Genomic DNA, 22,018 nt, shown 5'->3' with positions numbered 1-22,018 from the left:
CGGGGCCCCCCGGGGATGGCAGAGACCTTTGGGGTGGGTCATCCGTTTAGAGGTTGATGTCTGGAAAGCCGTCAGGTGCTTCTACTGCCTCTTCAGTAAACTATTCCGGGTCACTGGAAACCAGGGAGGCCCACAGGTGGACGGCACGGCCTGGGAACTTCTTGTCCTGCCCCCTCCACTTTGGAGAGAAAGGTCCGGTCTGCCATCGGGCAGGGGAGCCCCTTGCAGGCCACAGGGCTGGAGTGTGGCTTTTCCTTGGACAGCTGGAATGTGGCTTCTCTTTGGACAGGCGGGTGGGTGGTGAAGCTTCTGCCAGCTGCTGCAGAATGTGCCTAGCCCTTCCAAGGACAATTCCAGCTGTGGCCCTAATCCAGGGCGGGGGCGCCCTTGCCCTAAACTGACAGTCGTCTGACCTGCCAATGTCGGTGAATCCGCCATCCGGGTCCTGACCTTGGTTTCCGCACTGAAATGCAAACTCCCCTGGAAGGAGAGGTTAAACAAATGCACACCCTGGGGCCCTAGAGGCACAGAATGAGGAGGAGGATGGGAGGGGGGCTGGGCACGGGGTGGGGGCGCACACACCCACAGTCACCTTGACCTTTGCTGGGGCTGGGGTCCTCTGAAGGGTTCCCTGGACACAGCTGCAGGGCTGACTGGGCCCTGTCCCCGGCTCAGCTGGCCACTTGCGGGGTGGCCTTCGGGGACCCCGCCTGTCTTTGGGCTGCCTTCTCTTTTGAGGCATCTCCTGCTCCAAGGGAACAAGAAGTATTTATTATGGAATGTTCGGACCCCACCCAACCCAGGGACAGATGCACAGACACGTGATCAGACAGACAGAAACACAAGTGGGGCTGACAAGCTGGCCCTCACATCCAGGCCCTTCTGCCCCAGGCCTGGGGAGCAAATTCCCCTGGGGCTGAGAGAGCACTGGACCTGGAAGCCGGGGATCCTGGCCCATAGCCTGCTGTGCAAATTCCGACAGATCCCTGCCCCTCTCAGGGCCTCAGTGTCCCCTCCTGCACAATAGCTTGGCAAAGGTAGGTGATGGGGGTGGGGTGGGATGCGTAGGTGGACCGATGTCTCCAGGGCTCTCTCCCTCTATTTCCAGGACTGTGGGTTTTTGCCTTCTTTTAGGCAGGAGCTTGAGCTCAAAGGAAACCTTCTGTAGAGAAGCATTGAGCTGCTCTGGCTGAGACAGTCATTGGTGGGAGAGAGAGGAGGGAGCAGAGCCTCACCTGCCCCCATAATCTCTTGAGTAAACAGACCCTGCTCAGCTGCTGGCCTGGGAGGTCCCCAGGTCAACCCCTCTGTGCAGTGGGGATGGACAGCATGGACTCACCAGCCTTTTGAGTCTCACTCACTTCAGGGCCTCAGGAAACCTCCCCAGGTATACCTCAGGCCTCCTCAAGGGCTGCCAGGACCCCTAGGACCCTGAGGCCACAGCCCCCTCCCCGCCGCTCGCCTGGCCTTTGCCCACCAGGTGCCCCTCCTGGGTGCCTCCTCCCTCCCTGGCTCTGCCTCCTCAGTCTCCTTAGCCCTTAGTGTTTGCTGAAGGTCTGAGTGAAGGGTGAGACATGGACGAGGGCAGGAACCTGGCCAAATTCCTGGGACCTGCCAGAGGGAAGGAAAGGGGTATCAGCCCCCATGGGTCCCAGCAGAGCCTGAGCTTAATCTGCTTGCTGCGTCAGTCTCTTCCCATCGTAAGCTAGCTGTAGAAACCCAGTTTAAGTGAGCTAGAACACAGATGGGAAATTATCTCATTTCACTGAAAAGTCCAGGGGATGAGATGGCCTTAGAAATGGCTGACTCAAGGACTCCTAAAGCAGTTCCCTAGAGATTTGTCTCTCTGCCCCTGGGCTCTCCTTCCTCCTTGGTGGCTCAGTTTTCAGGAGTTCTCCCTTCATGGTGACAAGATGGTTGCCTGCAGCTCCACCTAACAGCCCCTTTGCACGGCCACCCCAGAGGAGAGAGATGAACTTTGCCAATAGTTTCATCAAAAGTCCCTGATTTGGGTCTTGTTGGCCTGGCGTGTGTCCTGGGCCCATTCCTAAACCAATCCCTGTAAGGCCCAGGTGGCAACCTGGAGTTACGTGCTTGAAGCCTGGGGCAGGGTCAACACAAGGGTGAGGATGTGGGGTGGTTCTGCAAAGGACAGTCAAGGTGCCGAGGCTGGAGTGCCGAGCAGACAGGAGCACGAGCCTGCCAGGCCAGGGACATCCTCCCCTGGGCACCAACAGGGGGCCCAGCTCTATATGAGCTGCTTTGAGGGGCCCTGGAGAGGGAGGGGAGGAGGCCTGTAGAACCCAGCCGCAGGCCGCCTTGGGGAGGAGGCCTAGAGGCGTGGGGCATGTGCTGAGGGCAGAGCAGCCCAAGGTTGACCGGGCTTGGCGGACACACCTATCTCTCGGGTGCCTGGGAGTCTCCTTAAGGAGATGCTGTTTGATCCTTATTCTTAGAGATAGAAAGTAGTAACTTCCTGAGAGAAACTTACCCCTGAGTCCCGAGATGGCTCGGGGGTCTGGCTGGGTGAAAGTGTAGCCTCTGGCCTGCTGCAGCGCCTGTCATGGCTGCCCGTGGCAGGTGAGGAATCCAGGGGCCATGGAACTGAGTTAGATTTTGTCCCTGTCTTTATGGGGTGTGCCAGCTAGGGCACAACTGTCCCTCTGGCCTTTACTTGACTTCCAAAGGGATGTGGCTACAACTCAAACGAAAAAGCATAATTAAGTCCACATCTTGCCTCTCAAAGTGAATCATCATCATTTACATAAAGGTGCTCCTTGGTTATAGGCCCTTAGTGAGGGAGCATCAGGTGTCATAGGTTTCATCCAACCCACTTAATCTTTCTGATTCTAATACCTTCCACGTATGACTGCCTTCCATGTGCTAATACCTTCCACATGCTAATATTTTCCAGATGTTAACACCTTCTGTGTGCCAGTGTGTTCCAGGTGCTGACATCTTCCTGAGGATTGTGAAGAGCTTTAAACAGCAAGGAGCAGAACTTGGCACTATACTCAGTTTCAGCTGGGTACTGATTGCTCCTTGCTCTGGGCATCAAGGTCAGGGAGAAAGATGAAGGATAAGGGCTGTGCCAAAGCCTCCCAGAAATGATGGTTCAAAAATAGAAATTCCTGCTGTTTCCCTGCCATCCTGTCTGGCTGGGAGAGCAGGGAGAAGAGGAGGTAGAGCCAGGAGCCTGGATCCTGCCCTTGGCCCTGGCCCTGACTTGCTGGGTGACTTCGAGGAAGTACCTGGGCTTTGGACCTCCGTGGTTACCTCTCAGGCTCTCTGGCTCAGTGTTGGCCAATTCTTGCTTCCAAGGTGAGCCTAGGTCAAGCCACAGTCTCCCTATACTGGCCTCCACGCCACTTCCACCCAGCGGTTCCCATGGTGGCGGCCCTTGGTTCTCTGTTTATGTGGCTCTGTGTGTGTGATTTTTCCACAACCGGTCATTGAGAACACAATGCCAGCTTCCCCCCAAGGAGGCACTTGCAGAGCCCACGCCCGTGGCCGAATAGCAGATATGACTCCCCAGCCAGGGGCAGATGCTGACACTCAGGCATCTCATGGCCACTGGACCTAGACCTTGGCCTTCTGGGAGGGGTGCAGAAAGCCCGGGCCAGACTGGGGTTCCATCCCCAGAAACATTTGTGAAACCCCACGCAAGTGACACTCCCCTCTGAGATGCTCCCCCAGCTAGGATGTGGGCTGCATTCCAGCCTGGCAGGCGGCTGCAACTGCAAAGGGCCTCTGCTCTTCCCAGAAGTGGCAGCCCCGACAGCCCTTGCCCCAGCAGCCCCAGGCACAAAGGGTCCGGACTCCCGGCAGCAAGTGTTTCCTGTTGGAGCCGGCTCCCAGCCAAGCACAGCCTGGCCACGCTCAGGTCAAACCAATATCGTGGCCTTCGCCCTCGGCCTCCTGCTCTGGGCCAGGTGCAGGCCTGAGTTAAAAAACCAAGACACAAACCCTAAGCTTGTGGGATTTTCTGCTCATAAATTTATTGACCCTGATTGTAAAAAAATCTAAATATGGAAAAAAATAACCAGAAAATGAGTGTGTTAAGCATCTTGGGTTCATACTCCTGAATTTTCCTAGGCATGAGATATTAGCTAATACTCACTTGGCATTCAGTACATGCAAAGTATATTCTAAGCACTTTGCAAGACAATTCACTTTATCCTTCATGCCTCAAGAACCCTCTGAAGTTTTTCTCATTTGACAGTTTATCCAGGGACTCAGAGGCTTGGAGAGGTTAAGTTACTTGCCCAAGATCACACATAGTTTGTGGTAGAGCCAGGAGCAGAACACTGACAATTAATTCCCAAAATCCATGTGCTTAACAACTGCACTGTGTTATCTGGAAATGATAACATTTGTTGTTTTGAGGCAAGAGGTGAGACTGATTATTTTCCCAGAAACTGAGAACAGTTTCTGTCATCCACTGATCACCCGCTGATGGTCATTATCCTCCAGGGCCCAATCAGATGGGATGGGCAAGGCGGTCTGGGTTCTAGGCTTTCTCCATTCTCCTGGCTCAGCTGTACCCCATCCCCAGTGCTGGATTCTTGGCTGAGCTGACCCTTCTCCTTCGGCCAGTGGAGGGCTTCCCCTCCCTTCTCTCCCAGTCCCCCCACTTCCAGCCACCATTTCCCCCAGTTTATTTCTCTTCCAGCTTTGCCCTCTTGCTGTGTTTTTTACTCATGACATTCTTTTCTCATAGTCTGCCCTTCCCCAACCTCCTGGACCAAACCATCCTGGGCTGAACTGGACCTGGCATTTAGCAGATTTATTCTTTCCAGAATGCAGTGAGTGTGCCCTTACTACAGTGGGAAAAATTTAAGAAGTTTGGGATTTGATGCTGGGTACTTTGGAGGAACGTGAGTTCAAGCTTTTGCTCTTCTGCCAGTTAGGGACTACTGACCCACGTGACCTGAAAGTGCAGGGTAGTTGCCCTCAGGGTGGCCATACTTGGGCAGGCTATTGATGGGGGTGACAGGAGGGCCACCTCAGCTCCAGGCTGATGTTCCCTTCTCCCAGCAACCCCAGTAGGGAAAGAACTTCTTGGGAGAGAACTTCTCTTTCTACAGAGAGGCAGCCAAAGTCCTGAGACTGAATTTCACTGGGCAGACTTGGGTCATATGCCCAATCCTGGATTAATCACTGCAACAGGGAATGGAAGGCTCTGATTGGCCAGGCCTGGGTCACATGCTACATGGGGAGCTGGGTGAGCCACAGGGAGAGAAAATCTTCTATCAGAGGAGGGAAAATGGCTAGAATGATAGAGACATAAATACTGGTAGAACTAAATCCATTGTGTGGTGTGGAATGGGGCTTGAGGCCTGGGCTAGCAACCCCCTGCCCAGGGTGGCAGGGCTCCCTGCAGGGCTCATCATCCAGGGCTGTGTGGTGCCCCAGACTCAGGCGTCTCTCCCAGGGTCAGGGCTCCGTGAGAACAGGGCAGCTCCTGTTTGTTCCAAACTCCTGGTGCCTCTCAGGCAACCTGGAAAAACACAATTCTCCAAGCAGGAAACCCGCCTCATATTCCAGTCTGGGTATCAGAAAGCCAAACCCTGTGACAAATTTAAAAACAAAACTTGAAAAACCAAACTCTCACAATAGAACATTAAAAATAAAACCACTTTATTTCCCTTTTTTATTATACAAGTACTACACATTTATTGTAGAAAAAAAGTCTTCAAAATACAGATAAGAAAAAAAAAGAAATAAAACTTCCCATAACCTCACCACTGGTGATTACCAATGTTAGCATTTTATTGCAAGTTCTGCCAGACCTTTATAGGCAAAAATATATATCTTTTTTTATATAAAGTGGATGGCTGACATTATTTATAACTTATTTTTTTCATTTAGTAATGTATCATGAACCTTACGTCAATACTAGAATATTATTTTTTAACATTTGCATAGTACTTAATACCATCTAACAAAGTCTCTAATGTGGGCACTTCCAGGGTTTCCAGTGCTGAAATGGACATGGAGGTGCATGCGTCTCCACACTGGCCAGTTATTCTGTGGATGAATCCCTAGGAGAGGAGCAGTGGGGGCAAAGGGCCCACCGTTTCAAGGTTTTGACCCTCCCACGTTGCAAGCAGTGCTCCAGCACAGCACCGTGGACCCAGGCTCACCCAAGCTCATCCATCCTCAACCACACTCGGCTTTATCATTCTTTTTAATCTTTGCCAATCAGATAGGTGAACATTTGTATCTTATTTCTTTCATTACCTCTGTGGGTGCTTCTGTCATTTGCTCATTGGTCATTTGTAATTTTTCTTTTGGGAAGTATCAGTTCCTGGCTCTTGCCTGTTTTCTTCTTGATAGATCAATCTTCATCTTATTGATTTATGAGAGTTCCTTATAGATTATGGGAAACAACCCTTTCTCTGTGTGCAATATATATTTTTCCAGTTTGTTGATAGTCTTTTATTTTTATTATTTTATGGACCATTTGTTTATCACTTTTATTAGGAAAGTAGCATCTGCTCATGGTTAAAAATTCAAATGGCACAGAGGGATAAAAAGAGAATAGGAAGGGCTTCCTCCTCTCTATCTCAAAGATAACCTCACCACATTTTCTTATCTATCCTAGCAGACATTTTCTATGTATAGCAAATATTTATAAATTCATTCATTAAACTAAAATTTGGTGAGTGTCAGGCCCTGTGCAATAATTTTGGCATACAGTGATGAACAAAGAGGATACTGTCTCTACCTTCAGGGAGCTGACAGTTTAATAGGGAGGTGCTGATATAAAATATAAACCCACAAGTCAGTATTTGTACACATTGTGATCAGTGCTGGGGAAGGCAGTCAAGGTGGCCCCATTGGACCCGGTCCCCTGGAATTTGTGCCCCTTGGGTGTGGGCTGGTCTTACAGATTTGCTTAAAATAAGGCAGAAGCCATGGGTGCACTTTCTAGATTAGGTTATAAAGACTGCGGCTGTCATCTTGGATCACTCACACTGGGGGAAGAAGGCTGCCATGCTGTGAGCAGCCAGTCTTACGGAGCGGCCCGTGTGTGTGGAACCGAGGACCTCAGTCCCACAGCCCTGGGGAAGCGAAGGCCGCCAGCAACCACACATCTCAAGACTTGACTTCCACCACAAGTCAAGCCTTGAGACGGCTGCAACCTCGTTGAAAGACCTTGAGCTAGAGGAACCCAGCTAAGCTGTACCTGGATTCCTGATCCACAGACACTGTGAAATAATAAATGTTTGTTGTTTTACGCTACTAAGTTTTGATAATTTGTCACACAGGAATAGAAAGCTAATACAGGCACTAATTTAGAGGGATAGGAGAGCATCAGAGGGACAACCAGGTGGAGTATTACAGTCCGTGTTAAAGGGTTTGGATTTTGTGTTACTAGCACTGGAAAATCAGTGATGTGTTTTAAGATGAGTGACATGATACAAGATTTTTAAAATTGTGGTTAAAAAAATTTATATATATATAATAAAATTTCCCTTTAACAATTTTTAAGTGTATATTTTGGTAGCATTTATTACATTTACAAAGTTGTGCAACCATCACCATTATCTATTTACAAAATGTTTCATCACCCCAGACAGAAACTCTGTATCCATTAAGCAATAATTTACCATTCCCCCTCTCTCCAAACCTTGGTAACCTCTAGTCTGCTTTCTGTCTTTATTAATTTGCTTATTCTGGATATTTACATAAGTGGAGTCATACAATACTTGTTCTTTTGTGTCTGGCTTATTTCGCTTAGCCTAATATTTTCAAGGTTCATCCATTTGTAGCATGTATCAGAACCTCATTCCTTTTTATGGCTCAGTAATACTCCATTGTATGTATAGACAACATTTTGTTTACGCCTTCAACTGACGATGGATACTTGGGTTATTTCCACCCTTTGGCTATTGTAAATGATATTTCTATAAATGTTGGTGTACAGCATTGTTTGAATCCTTGCTTTCAATTCTTTTGGCATATATCTAAAATGGAATCGTTAGGTCATATGGTAGTTCTATGTTTCACTGTTTGAAGAATTGTCAGAATGTTTTCTACAGTGGCTGCACATTTTATATTTGTATGAGGGTTCCAATTTCTCCACACCCTTGCCAACAAGTATGCTCCATTTATTATTATTATTATTACTACTACTACTACTATTACCACCACCATCCTAGTAAGGCTGAAGTGGTGTCTAATGTGGTTTTGATTTGTGTTTCCCTAATGACTAATTATGTTGAATATCATTTCACGTGCTTATTGGTCATTTGTACATCTTTTTCAGAGAAATGTCTATTCAAGTCCTTTGCCTATTTTTTTAACTGGGTTATCTTTGTTGTTGAGTTGTAGAAAATCTTTATACATTCTGGATATTAACTCCTTATCAGGTATATGATTTCCGAGTAGTTTCTCCCATTCTGTGGATTGTCTTTTCACTCTTTTGATAGTGTCCTTTGATATACAAGTTTTTAATTTTAATGTTCAATTTATCTAATTTTTCTTTTGTTTTGTATGCCTGTGTTGTCATATCTAAAAAAAAACCCTTGCCTAATTCAAGGTCATGAAGATTTGCTCTTATATTTTCTTCTAACAGTTTTATAGTTTTAGTACTTAAATGTAGGTCTTTGATCCATTTTGAGTTAATTTTTGTATATGGTGTAAGGGAAGAGATCAACTTCATTCTTTTACGTGTAGATACCCAGTATCCCCAGCACCATTTGTTGAAGAGACTCTTCTTTTCCCATTGAATGGTCTTGGCATCATTGTCAAAAATCAAATGACCTTACATGTGAGGGTTTATTTCAGGTCTTGCAATTCTATTCCATTGGCCTACATGTCTATCCTTAAGCTAGTACCACATTGTTTTCATTACTGTAGCTTTGTAGTCAGTTTTGAAATTGGGAAGTGTGAGTTCTCCAACTATGTTTTTCCTTTTCAAGATTGTTTTGGCCATTTTAGGTTCTTTGAAATTCCACATGAATTTTAGGGTGGGTTTTTCCATTTCTGCAAAAAAATGGGATTGTGATAGAGAATGCACGAAATCTGTATATCACTTTGGGTAGTACTGCCATCTTAACAATATTAAGTCTTCCAATCCATGAACACGAGATGTCTTTCCATTTATTTAGCTCTCCTTTAATTTTTTTCAGCAATATTTTGCTATACAACTTGTACAAGTCTTGTGCCTCCTTGGTTAAATTTATTCCTATGTATTTATTCTTTTTGATGCTTTGTAAATGAAGTTGTTTTCTTAATTTCTTTTTTGGATTGTTCATTGCTAGTGTATAGAAATGCCACTGACTTTTGTGTGTTGATTTTGTATGCTGCAACTTTGCTGAATTAGTTTATTACTTCTAATAGATTTTTTTTGTGGATTCTTTAGGATCTTGTAGATATAATATCATGTCATCTGAGACTAGAGTTTTACTTCTTCCTTTCCAAATTAGATGTCTTTTATTTTTTTCTTTTGCCTAATTTCTATGGCTAGAACTTCCAGTGCTGGGTTGAGTAGAAGTGGCAAATGTAGGCACCCTTGTCTTGTTCCTGATCTTAGGGGAGAAGCTTTTGGTCTTTCACCATTGAATGTGATGTTAGCTGTGGGAAGACTTTTCAAATATGACCTTTATCAGGTTGCAGTTTTCTGAGTCTTTTTGTCATGAAAAGAGTGTGGATTTTGTCAAATGTTTTTGTCTGCATCAATTGAGATGATCATTTGATTTTGTTCCTTCATCCTATTAATGCATTATATTACATTGATTGATTTTCATATGTTGAACCACCCTTGCATTCCTGGGATAAATGGTCATGGTGTATAATCCTTTTAAAATGCTGCTGAATTCAATTTGCTAGTATTTTATTGTGGAATTTTGCATCTGTATTCATAAGGGATATTGATTCATAGTTTTCTTTTCTTGAAGTTTGTCTGGAGTTCAGTTATCAGGGTAATGCTGGGCTCCTAAAATGAGTTAAGAAGGGTTCCCTCTTCTTCAAAATTTTGGACGCGTTTGAGAAATACTCGTGTTAATTCTTTTTGGAATGTTTGGTAAAATTCACCAATGAAGTCATCTGCTGACGGACTTTTCCTTCTTAGGAGGTTTTGATTACTAATTCAGTCTCCTTACTTGTTACAGGTATATTCAGGTTTTCTATTTCTTCTTTAGTCAGTTTTTATAGTTTGTGTGTTTCTAGGCATTTTGTCCATTTCATCTAATTTATCCAGTTTGTTGGCCTGCAGGTTTTCAAACTCTTACCTTATAATCCTTTTATACAGTCATTAGTAACATCCCATCCTTCATTTCTGATTTTAGTAATTTGAGTCTTATTTTTCTCTTGGTCAGTCTAGCTAACCATGTTAGTTTTGTTGATTTTTTCCAAGAACTTTTAGTTTTGTTGATTCTATTGTTTTTCTATCATCTATTTATTTCTGCTGTAATCTTTATTATTCCTTATTTCTGCAAACTTTGGGTTTAGTTTGCTTTTTTTTTTAGATCCTTAAGGTGTACAGTTAGGTTAGTGATTTGAGACCCCTTTTTTTAAAGGACGTATTTATACCTATACATTTCCCTCTTAGCACTGCCTTTGCTGCATCCCATAAGTTTTGGTTTGTTGTACTTTTGTTTTCATGTGTCTCAGGTATTTTCTAATTTCCCTTGTGATTTCTTCTTTTATCCACTGGTTGCTTAAGAGTGTGTTGTTTACTCTAGACATATTTGCGAGTTTTCCAGTTGTCCTTCTGTTATTGATTTGTAGTTCCATTCCATTGAGGATAGAAAAGATACCTTGCAAGTACTAGAGTGCACAACCATAGACATTATCTCACACATACACAAATATGTCTGGAGGTTGATAGTTTCAGGATTCATTCTGGTGCACAAATGATGTAATTAAGGTTCCTCTATTTCTGCTCTACCAGCCTCAGCATGTTGGCCTTCTAGCCTCATGCTTACTACATGATGGCTGCAAGACTGCTGCAGATGCTGAGCATCATGCCCCCACATGGTAGTCCAAGGGAAGAAGTGAGGGCAGGGGCAAAATTCCTTCCCCAAAGCCTCTCAGTAGACTGCAGCTTAATTGTCTTCAGCCAGAACTGGGTCACCCAGCCACCCAAAGTGCAAGAGGGGCTGGAAAAGTGAGTATCCAGCAAAGGGAAATGGGATTACCAAAAGTAACTTAAACCAATCATGACTTTTCTAATGGGCTAGTAGTGGGCCCTACCTTTCTCGAGATCGAAGTATTTCCAGTCATGGCCTGCAAAAAAATCAGATTCTGTTAACAGGGAAGAAGGGGAGCAGGTAGGAGATGGCATTTAGGTAAGTTAACAGTGCCTGCTCTGGATATATAGTCATATTTAGTTTCTGGCCTCAATCTTAGAGCCTGGGTTTTCAGTAGCGTGGTTTGCATGAGGCCCAATCCCCAGCACACTGTGGTCACATTTGCTGAGTGAATGAACACCTGCATGCTGTACTGATGGCTTTGGGGATGGGCAGCAGGACTGCACTGGCCCAGTTCTGCCACCACTTCCCGTGTGATTCCAAGCTGACCTCTCACAGCTCTATGTTTTTACCAAATGAAGAGGCTCAGCTGGATGATGTCTCTGTGTCCCTTCAGTTCTAAAAATCTCAAGCTCAAATTGCCCTTTTCCTCAGTGACCTTTTACTCACTCACTGTAACTCTCAGCAGGGATCCTCTGCACCTGTGCTCCTGCTTCTTGGCCAAGCAGAGGTTGGTGTACCAACAGAGGGCAGAGGAACATGGAGCTGAGTTCTCCAGACCTGCTTTTCAGTGTAAAGCCCAAGTGTGCTCGGGCAACATGATGAGGTAGGTGACGGCAAAAATATTAGTGGTAGGCTTGAGAGAGAGAGGAGAGGGGAGCTCTCTGGGGGCCCAGGAAGCAGGGGGTGATTACCAGCCCTGGGATGGCCTGAGGAGGGAGGGTGTGTCTCCTCATGGGGGGCTGCCAAGGCTCGGGGTGGTGGGTAAGGGTAACGGGATTCAAGAAACATTCAGAGGAGGGGGCTAGGGAACCTTTCTGATGCCTTTCAACCTTGAGGCCATGAGAGTCTATAAATTCTATCAGTTTGGGCTTGGGAGACATTCCAAGTATAATCTTCACAAGAGCTAGAGGAAGAGGAAAGGGAAAAAAAGTCCACACACAACAAGACTCTTTATATAGAATTTGTACAATATATTTCTCTTCATTTGAATATTTTACCCACAAGTTAGCATCCTTTTTACAGGCTGAACTACCTCAGCTGATAAAATCAAAATTCTTTCTTTCCAACCAAATAAGAAAAATTCAAAATCGTAAACCCCTAAGAAACCAAATTAAAAACGATGATGAAAATAAGTCACTCTTCTGATTAGGAACAGTGGCTGTTTGTACAACATATATGATTTGGAACAGAATTTCTTTATAGATTAGGCACATTTTTCCACGACACCTTCATTCCTACCAGTTTTACCTCATTCCAGGCAGTCCTGTCTCCTAAGAAGGATTAAAGGGATGTTGGTCTTGATGGAAATCTGCTCTGATACTACTGGCTCCGGTTGGGGACCAGGAACAGAGAGAGGCCCGTGCCTGGCTAGGGCCAGGAGAGCAGGCTCTGGCTCTGCAACGCCACCAGGTGGCTGGAAGCAGAGGTGGTGGTGGGAGGCTGGGGTCCAGGCGAGGAGGGGGCCTTGCCAGAAGAGAGCAGCAGCTGTGTGTCAAGGGAAAACTTAGGCTGGTTCTATGCAAACTGAAGTACAGAAAGACCAAACAGCAAGGAGGGTATATGGGGAGAAGCTATGAGGAGTCCAGCATTTATTTACAATTTATCTTCCTCATGGAAGGGTGGGGAGCAGACATGGTGACAAACTTCCAGAGGGGTCTGATGCCTGCCTGTCTGCCTCTGGTTACTCAGTCAGTCTGAGGTAAAAGGGGAGAGTGAGTGGCACAGTGAGGCCAGCAGTGAGTTGCACCATCTCCCTGTCTATCTTCCATGTACCTGTCAGAGAATCTGAGGTGGGGACCTCTTCTCCCAAGCACCAAGACTTGATCTCTGTGATTTCCCTTTTGGGAAGCTCCTCACTGTGAGACCTACTTGGGTTGGGGTGGCACAGAATGTGGGGCCCTCTCTGGAGGCGCAGGCAGCTTGCAAAGCAAGTCTGGTTTGGCAAATAGCGAAAGATGGAAAAGCGGTTCTCACTGAGCAGGCAGCATCTGTACTCATGTCCCAACCATGTGGGGACAAGGCCAGGCCCAGAGCTGCTTTGACTGGGCTGGGTCCCAATGCTCTGGTGTCAGGGTGATGGGCCATAGAGGTCATCACATTTCAGGAGCTCCTCCATTTATTTCTGTCTCCTTTGGATTCTCCCACCCATGACAGCTCCAAATGCATCCCAGGAGATGGCTGGGAGTCTAATTCCTGGGGTGCAAAAAGTTGTTGCACCTTTGCCTCCTGACCTGGAAGGGACAAGCCCTCTGGGTCAGGATCTACCACCTCAGGTCCTTCTAATCCATACTCCTGAAAACCCTGCAGAGGGGTGTTCAGAGTTCAAGGGGCAAACAGGGCCAGGGCATTGCTAACCTGGTCAAGTTTGGCCCTGGCTAAGATGATCCTTCCTTGGGTTTGGTCTTGGGTGCTGGATGTGCTTCTGGCCCAGACACCGACCCTTAAATGGCAGGTGCCTCAGATATTTTTCATTCTGACAAGTCCCACTGTGGCTTGTGCAAGAGCCCACATGCCAACCCAGCTTTATACTCCAAAGCTAATAATCAGCACTTCAGGGCAAGACTAAAACCAGAAAAAGAAAAATGTAAAACAGCATTCACTAGAGCAAATGTAGTTATTGCTAGACAAGTGACAGCCCAGTAACCACATGGAGTACCAGAAGTGAGTATGATGATCACTGACGACCACTGGGCAGAAATAAAATCATGTGTTTTTTTGTTGATGTTGTTTTTTTTTAACCCTAAAATAAGATCTCCCCTGATAACACTTCAGGTCTTTACGTACAGAAGCTCAAGAGTACTCCTCATGTTCTGCTGCTTTCACACAAATTGATCTTGTCACCTGGGATGACTATTCCACTGGCCAACCTCCTGAGGCCCTCTCAAGGTGGTCAGTGTGGTTCTGTTCTAAAAACATGAGGCAGAAATGGAAACATGTTGAAATAACAACAACTAAAAGAAGGTGATGTGCTGGAAGCCAGTGCGTGGACAGATGCACACAGGCGGCCTGCTGGCTGGTCCCAAGGGCACTTGTTCTCCCGAGGATTTCTCTGGGATGGGCTGCGGCTGCGCAGGGAGCTCACTCAGCACCCTGTCACAAGCTGAATACTTGGGGATCAGACGGCGGCCAGGAGGAGCTCTCGCCGGTTTTGGTTTGGGTTACCATTCTCAAGGAGCAAAAGCAAAAGAGAAGTTCCTATATCAGGCCAACTGCTGTTGCAGGTCTTGCTGAGAAAGGCAGCTTTGGGCAGACTTTGTCTTCACCCGAAGGGCAAGTGCAGGCAGTTCCTGCTCAACTAGGCCTGGAACCTTTGCACAGAGGCTGGTTCCAGGCCTTCCTGGGTCTGTGGCTTCTGCACGGAGAGATCATAGAGAAGGCTGGTCTTTGAATAACTTTCTGAAGGGCCTCCTGCTGTCCTTTTCTGAAAAACTCTGCACTGTTTTGCTTATTCTTACATGCTATGGTATGTGCACATGTGCTAGTCTGTGATGTGCATGTGTGCTAGTCTGTGACATTGGGAGTTCTTGGAGACGTGGCTGTTTGGTGTTCTAATCAGAATAGAAGTGGGAGCTCACAGAGAGTTGGACATTGATGCCACAGGAATTTTCCTGAATGGATTTAGATGCCGGCTCTCCAATCCCTGTGTACAGATTAGCCAGTTGCATGCACACTGCACCAAGGGCTAACACTCAACATTCCAGAGCTGGGTCGCCTTGTTTGGATAGTTGATGGCGAGGCTGATAGCAGCAATGTTCTGCAGAGCCTGTGGAGGGAGAAAGAGCAGTGGCAACTGTCAAGACCACACACTTGCTCATTCATTAGGTGTTGACTAAACAGAACCCTCGGCTGAGCATTCTGGAGGGTGGAAGAGATGAGCTAATTATGGTTCCCCTCACCTGGGGGACCACAGCCTAGAGCGCAAGATAAAAAGCTAGCAACCACATGAAAACTCCTGATGTAAGGCAGAAATCATCAGTGCCAACAGAGACGGGTAGTTACAATGCTAGGGTGCTCAGTGGACACAGAGGACACTGTCTGCTGGGGGGTCTGGAAAAGCTCTTTAGGGGAAGGGAACAACACAAAGGTGGAGAAGGGGAAGGTCATGGTACACATCAGAAACAAGCCCATGCTGGGGGACTAACAGTTGGGCCAAAAAACAATGAAGGGTAGGCTCTGGGAAGTGGCTGCCCTGGCAGCCAGGCCAAGTCTGGTGCTGGTGCTGACAGCAGCAGCAGGAGAGTGGAGAGTGTCTGGGCTCGGGACGGGGAGAGGCAGCGGGGAAGTGAGAGAACTCTGATCCAGCTCGGGGGAGGTCAGAGTGAGCACGAGGAGGCAACAGGCCAGACACAGGCGCAGGGGAGAGGGAAGAGCCCCCAGTAATGCTGCCATGCTGAGCTTTCTGTGTCCAAACAGTCACATCCAAATTAGTTTTATGAGGTCATCAAACCAGTGGTGGTGGTGGGGATGTTGGTAGGTATCTGTTAGGAAGGGAGTTTTTGCTTTGTCTAGTCTCAGGGAATCTAAACAAACTCTTCTCCTGTATTTGATGTGGTGATTTTCACTTCTAGATAGGCACTCCTAAACCGGCATCAGTAAAGGAAGCTCCTTCTTTCAGGAACATAGTAAGCTCATCAACAAAACTTTCACGGAAGAGTATGGCACCCAGGGAAGGCTCTGACAAGGAATCCCAGCTTGATGCCCACACAAGTGGGACCCTGGGAAATCTCTCTCTTCTCTGGGCTTCAGTTTTCTCATCGTCCAATCCAGAGGTCAGACTACACGCTCTGTGATAGTCTAGGATTCTATAAGTTAGAGGTTCTCAAAGTACAGTCTGGAGCCCTTGGGAGGTCCTGAGACCCTTTCAGGGGATCCACAAGGTAAAAACTATTTTTAAAATAATTCAAACACATTATTTTGCCTTTTTCACTTTCATTCTATCACGAGTATACGATGGAGTTTTCCAGACGCCTATGTGAGATAATAAAACAGATTGAAAGCTACACCTGTGCTAAAACAAAAACCAACAAAAAACATTGAATGCAGAAGCAGCTTTAAGAAAACAGCTGTCTTCTATTAAGTCAGACATTAAAGAGAGCTGCAAAAAATGCAATGCTACCCTTCTCAAAAATTTTTTATTTAGAAAAATATAGTTTTTCATAAAACATCCATGTTAACATGAGATGGATTTACTTCTATTTTTAAATTAATTGATAAATGTTGAAAATTTTTCCTGTTTTGATTTCTAATCTGGTATGTATCAATAGATACAAAAAGCACTTTAGACTCCTCAACAATCTAAAAATGTAAAGGGGTCTGAGACCAAATAGCTGTCAGAAGAGAGTCTCTCCTACCAGGGTAGCAAATTAGATCCAAAAAGATCTGAACCCTGACTCTACGGAAACTTCAGGGATCAGCCAAACTGTAAATTTAGGCATTGGCTGTTTTGATTTTAAAGACACATAAATTGTTGCTAGTGTCTCTGACCCCAAAGTTTAATATGAATGACACTGATAGATAGGGCTTGACTGTGCTCTTGGGAAACCAAAAGGAAATTAGTGAATTGGAACAGAATTCCATGTAAACTCTGGGTGGATTTGGTCCTCATCACGCAATGCACAGAGACTGTGTGTAATGGGAGATGGTGTGGTCCCACCACAGGGTGACAACACTGAGGGCCAGCTCTGTGGAGGGAGAGGGAATACCTGTGCCGCGCAGCGCAGAAGGTGGTCGTCAGTGGTTAAGGCCAGCAAGTAATCCTGCAGCAAGCCGAACTCCTGTGGAGAGAAAACAGGCTCTGTGGGCAATGGCTGCAGGGCCGGAAGCTCAGCACAGTTTCCATGGACGACATCTGAATGGACACCCACGAAAACAGAAGCTGAGAGTGGGTAAACGGGGCTTGTATGCCACACACCTCATGGCGCCACCTCAGTTGAGAGTGAATGAGGGAGCTGGGCTGGGGAGGGAGCTGGAGTGCTTAGTTCCAGGCCTGGCTCTGCCCCTCATCCACAGGGGAACCTGGCAAGCCCCCCACCCCCACCTTCTAGCGTCAGTTTCCACATGAGTAAAATGAGGGGGTGAACCAGAAAACTCTGAAAGGCCCTTTCATCTCTCACATTCAATGAGTCTATTGTGCTAAGGGGAGAAAAAAAGAAGAGGAAGAAGAAAGAACCCATCCGTTTTATTTTCCAAAACTCACTGTTGTCAAGGGCTGGTCCAAGGCATTTCCCCCCCCCCCTTTGGCTTTAGGCCTGACAAAATAAACAATCCTGGTACTGACCTGAGGGCTTCCCAGGGCTGGGGAGAGAAGAGGACCTCAGACTTTAGGCCACGCCTGCTTCCTGTGCACGTCCACCAGGACCCCAATGCACACCGCAGCTCAGCAGAGAGCTGTGAGCCTGGGTCCTGCCTCCTGCCCTGGGCAGCAGAGGGAGCAGAGCCCTCAGCTCACAGAGGCATGTGGCCACCCTGCTCGGAACCCTCACCTGGGCACGGTTCTCAGTAACGAAGAAAAGCTCGGTGAGGGCACGGTGCAGGGGAAGGAGGATACCGGGTTGTGTCACGTCCTCAAACAGGCCGTACTCCATATGGATGAAGAGCTGCCACAGGGGCTTTAGCAGTGCAAGGTCACAGAGGTCACTGCAGGAGGAGCACAGGAGAGGAGGGTCAGTTTACGGAAGACCATGCCAGGGTCAAATGGCTGGGAACTACAGACCAGACTCTCCCTCCCCTACATCTAACAAAGTGATTATAAAATAGTATACCCTCATCCACTTGGGGTGGAGTGGGGGGGCAGCCAGAAATATTCACCAACAGCAAACAAAGAAAGGGGCAGAAATTAACTTCAAAGCCTCACTCCAACGAAGCAGGAGAGCCTGGAGTACATTCATGATGAATTACTGTGCATCTTTAAAAATGGTTATGAAGAACTTCCATTGACATTGGAAAAATCTCAAGATAAATGTTAAGTGGGAAAGGGCAAGATATAAAAGTGCATAGACAGTACTATGTAACCATATCAAACACAACAATAAACAAACATATCAAAAAAATGGTATCAGTAGTTGTCCCTATCAGCTTTCTAAACTTTCTACAATTGCTTATTGCTTTCATGATCAGAAAAAAGAATTATTTAAAAGATACCAATGACCACTACCATGATCTTAGATTCATGAAACACAAATATGCTCGCAAGGTTGCCCAGGCCAGAAATCCTTCCCCTAAGAAAGGCAGAATCCTTTTCAATTACACCCCGGTGGAGAGACTGAAGTGATGGTTTTTTTACTTGGAGAGAAGCTGTGCTTTATTCCCAGTACAATATCTGTCGGAGGAGAAAAATAAGGAAAGAAACAATATTCTGGGGCTTACTTCATGGTTTTATACAATCTTAAATTTTACTTTTTCTCTTTAAATTATGACTTGAAAAATAATTTTATACATTTAAATGTAATATTGGAGCCAATAAGTTTGCTCCAGAGGACTAAATCTTCATAAAATTAAACAAATGGGAAAATTAAGTTTGATTTAAAGAGAGACCTTTACAGCTGGTTTTTTGGGAAGGTCCTTACAGTGTAAATAAAATGCACCTGCATTGCGGGGCTGAGAAAACCACCTGTGGCAGCTTTCCTGCCTGCCATCTTCCCCTTGGGACCGTTTCCCTCTGCCTGCTCTGGTCTGACCTCTGGGCAAAGCCCACCAAGTCAGCACTTGTCTGTGATCTCTAAGGCAAGCAAATGTGAAACTACTAGCATCTCTGTGTTTGTGTGCCTTAAAAGTGCAGGAAATACGAACACTGAACTCCTAACAGGTGGGGGCCTGGGCAAGGGGGGTGGGGTGGGGATTTATTTTTTACTCTCTCTTTATTTTAAACTCTTGGATGATGTGTACAGCACAGAAACTTTGAGAATTAAAACAATTACCAACTCCTTCTCCCTGAGATGAGGAATAAGACAATTATGTCTGCAATGCCCACTTCTATTCAATATTGTACTAGAAGTACTGGCTAGCGCAAAAAAGGAAAAAATAAACAAACGAAGGTTATAAGGATCAAGAGGAAGAGATAAAACTCATTACTAGCAGATGACATGACTGTGCACTGAATAACCTACTCTTAGAATTAACAAATTTAACAAGGTCACTAGACACAAGGATAACATACAAAAATAACTATATATCAACAAAAACAATTAAAAAATTTTAAATATCAATTACAGTAGCATCAAATTAAATACCTAGGAATAAATCTAACAAAATGTTGTGTCAGGCCTCACATAGAAAACTACAAAGGACTAGTAGGAGAAGTTAAAGAGGCCTGAACAATGGAGGAATATATGACAGTTGTGGATTAGAGGACACAGTGTTCTAAAGATGTTGAGTCTCCTCAAACTGATCTATATAGTGTGAATCAAAATCCTGTAAAGGGAGTTGTGTGTTTGTGAGTGTGTCCATGTGTGTGCAGAAATTAATTACATTAATTCTAAAATTTTTATGGAAAGGCAAGCGATTAAAAAATAGCCAAGACAGTCTTGTGAACTGTTATAATTACTTTGGAAAACTAGCAGAATCTACTAAAATTGAATATATACAAACCCTAAGAGCGAGCAATTCCACCAGAAGAAATGCATATCTATGTGCATCAGAAGACATATACAAGAATGTTTATATGGCATGATTGTTAGTAAAAAACTAGAAACAACCCGAATGACCATCAACAGAATGGATAAACAAATTGTGATATGTTCTTATAATGGAATATTATACACTGATGGCAATGAAAGAATGCGGATGAATCTCACAGACCATAATGATAAGCAGAAGAGCCAAACACACCTATTTTCACATCAAGTACTAAACAGGCAAGAACCAGGATGGTGGTTACCTTTGGGGAAGAGGGGCAGGTAATGGCTGGGATAAGAAGTAAAGAGGAACTTCTGAGATGCCTATAATGTTTTATTTCTTCATTTAAAGTAGTGACTACATGGGTGTGTTAACTTTATGATCATCAAGCTTCAACTGCACAACTATTTTCTAAACCAACCAAATTTGTCAAATAAACTGCTCACCCCTGCAGACCCACTACACTCTGATCCATGATACTTTTGTGTCTTTGCATGCTTTATTCCCTTCTTTTGGAACTTCTACACATCCTTCAACACCCAACTGAAACCTGACCATCTCTGTGTAGCCTTCACCCATCTCCCCATGCTTCCCGCCATCCCAGCACCCACCCGCCACACTATGGTGATTGTTTCTATGGCTGTCTTCTCCACTGAGGAAGGGGGCCCAGAAGACAGAAAGTGCTCATTTAATGTGTGTTGGATAAGTAAACAAACAGATGGCCCAATCAGCTGCCAGCTTACCTATGGTTACAGCATCGTACAATCCTCAGAAGTAAGTGGATGGCTTTTAATCGCTGATGACCAGTCTGGCGACAGGCCACACCCACCAGCCATTCCCAAATTTTGGCCAATGGGAGGTGAGGCACAACTCTTTCTTCTGACAACATCTGTTTCAAAATCTCAAATCCTGGCAAATCCCCCCAAACACAGATATTTAAAAAATAATGTCTAACAATTGCATACATTAAGAATTATAACTTTTATAAACTGTTCAGGTTTTAATAAATAGGGTGAAACAATTATGATCATTTAAATTTGCCTGAATTAAGCCTTTTGTAAAAGTAACATAAGAACAACATTTTCAATTCTCCCTCTTCACAAAATGCCCTGGCAAATTCTAGGAAGACAAGAGTCTTTTTTAGACCCTGACAAAATGACTCTTCTATATGACCATTCAAGTTTACAACTGGCTAACTATATTATATTCAAGAGTGGCGTTTGTGAGACAAATTTGTGGAAGTCTTAGGGAAAGTACCAGTGAAGTAATGGCACCTGGACCCACAGTGTCCCTGGCAGGTGGACCACGTAAACAGAAAGACCAGAGCACACACCTGTCTGGAACCGCCCCAGGTGTCCAGCTGTCACGGTGAATTTGTAGCCCCACTCAGTGTTGCTCATGTCAGAAGTAAAACGATAATACAGAGTATCTCCTGAGTCACACAAGAATCAGAAACAGGTCAGGAAACTGGAGCAAGAGGGAATGGGAACTTAGGTATTTCTGGTGGAATATATTAAACCTTTTTTAAAATTCTCCAATAATTTCCCTTCACAACATTAAGTTTAAACACTTAATGTTAAGAGTCTATATAGCAAAGGATTGATTTACTACCTGGAAGTTCAAAATCTTTCCACTTCTGTTGAGACCCACTGAAATTGTGTCGATCCTGCTGAAAGTCACTACTGCTGGACATGGCTAATTCATCACAGCCTTCCTCTGTATTGCACTGAGAATCGAATTTGATTGAGAGGTAGATGGCACCTGGAATGTGAACTTTATCCTGAGGAGGGGAAACAGAACGTTTCCATCATTACTATCATTACTGTTCACTGGCTATTTACTGAAGGCTTGCCTCATGCTAAGGCCTGTCATTGGAACTAGGAAGATAAGAATAAGTTTGCCATGGTCTCTGTCTCGAGGAGCGCTCAGTCTTGTTGGGAAGAGAAGCTCATCCAAGGACTGCATATCTGATGAGGAGGCCACACATGCAGAGTGAGGCTGGAGGGGCCAACTTTAGAAAGGGGCTTTGGAGAAGGAGGGGAGAGCAGAAGAGGGTGCATGATGAAGGGATGTGCAGGTTGCTGTGAAGAAGAAGGAAAAGAGGAGGAGTCTGTCGGGAGATGGGGCAGGAGGCAGGAGTGGCAGAGGTGATGTGAGAGGGGGCTCTGAGCATATGGGGGTACATTCAGGCAAAGGGATCA

At 45.5% G+C, this 22,018-nt stretch overlaps 1 protein-coding gene across 10 annotated transcripts in view; it reads right to left on the bottom strand.

Annotated features, from left to right (window-relative positions):
• Positions 1-12,152: 12,152 nt before the first annotated feature.
• ZZEF1 (zinc finger ZZ-type and EF-hand domain containing 1) overlaps positions 12,153-22,018 on the bottom strand; it is a 153,573-nt gene continuing 143,707 nt past the window's right edge. For 5 of the 10 annotated variants that reach the window (XM_037808552.1, XM_037808551.1, XM_037808553.1 and 2 more), the window contains 6 exons: positions 21,429-21,597; positions 21,151-21,249; positions 20,561-20,726; positions 17,687-17,840; positions 16,907-16,978; positions 14,887-14,967 (listed from right to left, as the gene is read on the bottom strand). In XM_037808552.1, coding sequence (XP_037664480.1) covers positions 14,887-14,967; positions 16,907-16,978; positions 17,687-17,840; positions 20,561-20,726; positions 21,151-21,249; positions 21,429-21,597 — 741 coding nt within the window. Of the gene's footprint in view, positions 14,968-16,906; positions 16,979-17,686; positions 17,841-20,560; positions 20,727-21,150; positions 21,285-21,428; positions 21,598-22,018 lie in introns of those variants that run through there. The other 5 variants (XM_037808557.1, XM_037808555.1, XM_037808549.1 and 2 more) reach the window with 4 other exon arrangements.

This window comes from Choloepus didactylus, chromosome 18, assembly GCF_015220235.1.
Source record: "Choloepus didactylus isolate mChoDid1 chromosome 18, mChoDid1.pri, whole genome shotgun sequence".
NCBI lineage: Eukaryota > Metazoa > Chordata > Mammalia > Pilosa > Megalonychidae > Choloepus > Choloepus didactylus.
Note: the sequence above shows the minus strand (reverse complement) of the source record. Positions and strands in the feature narration are given on the sequence as shown.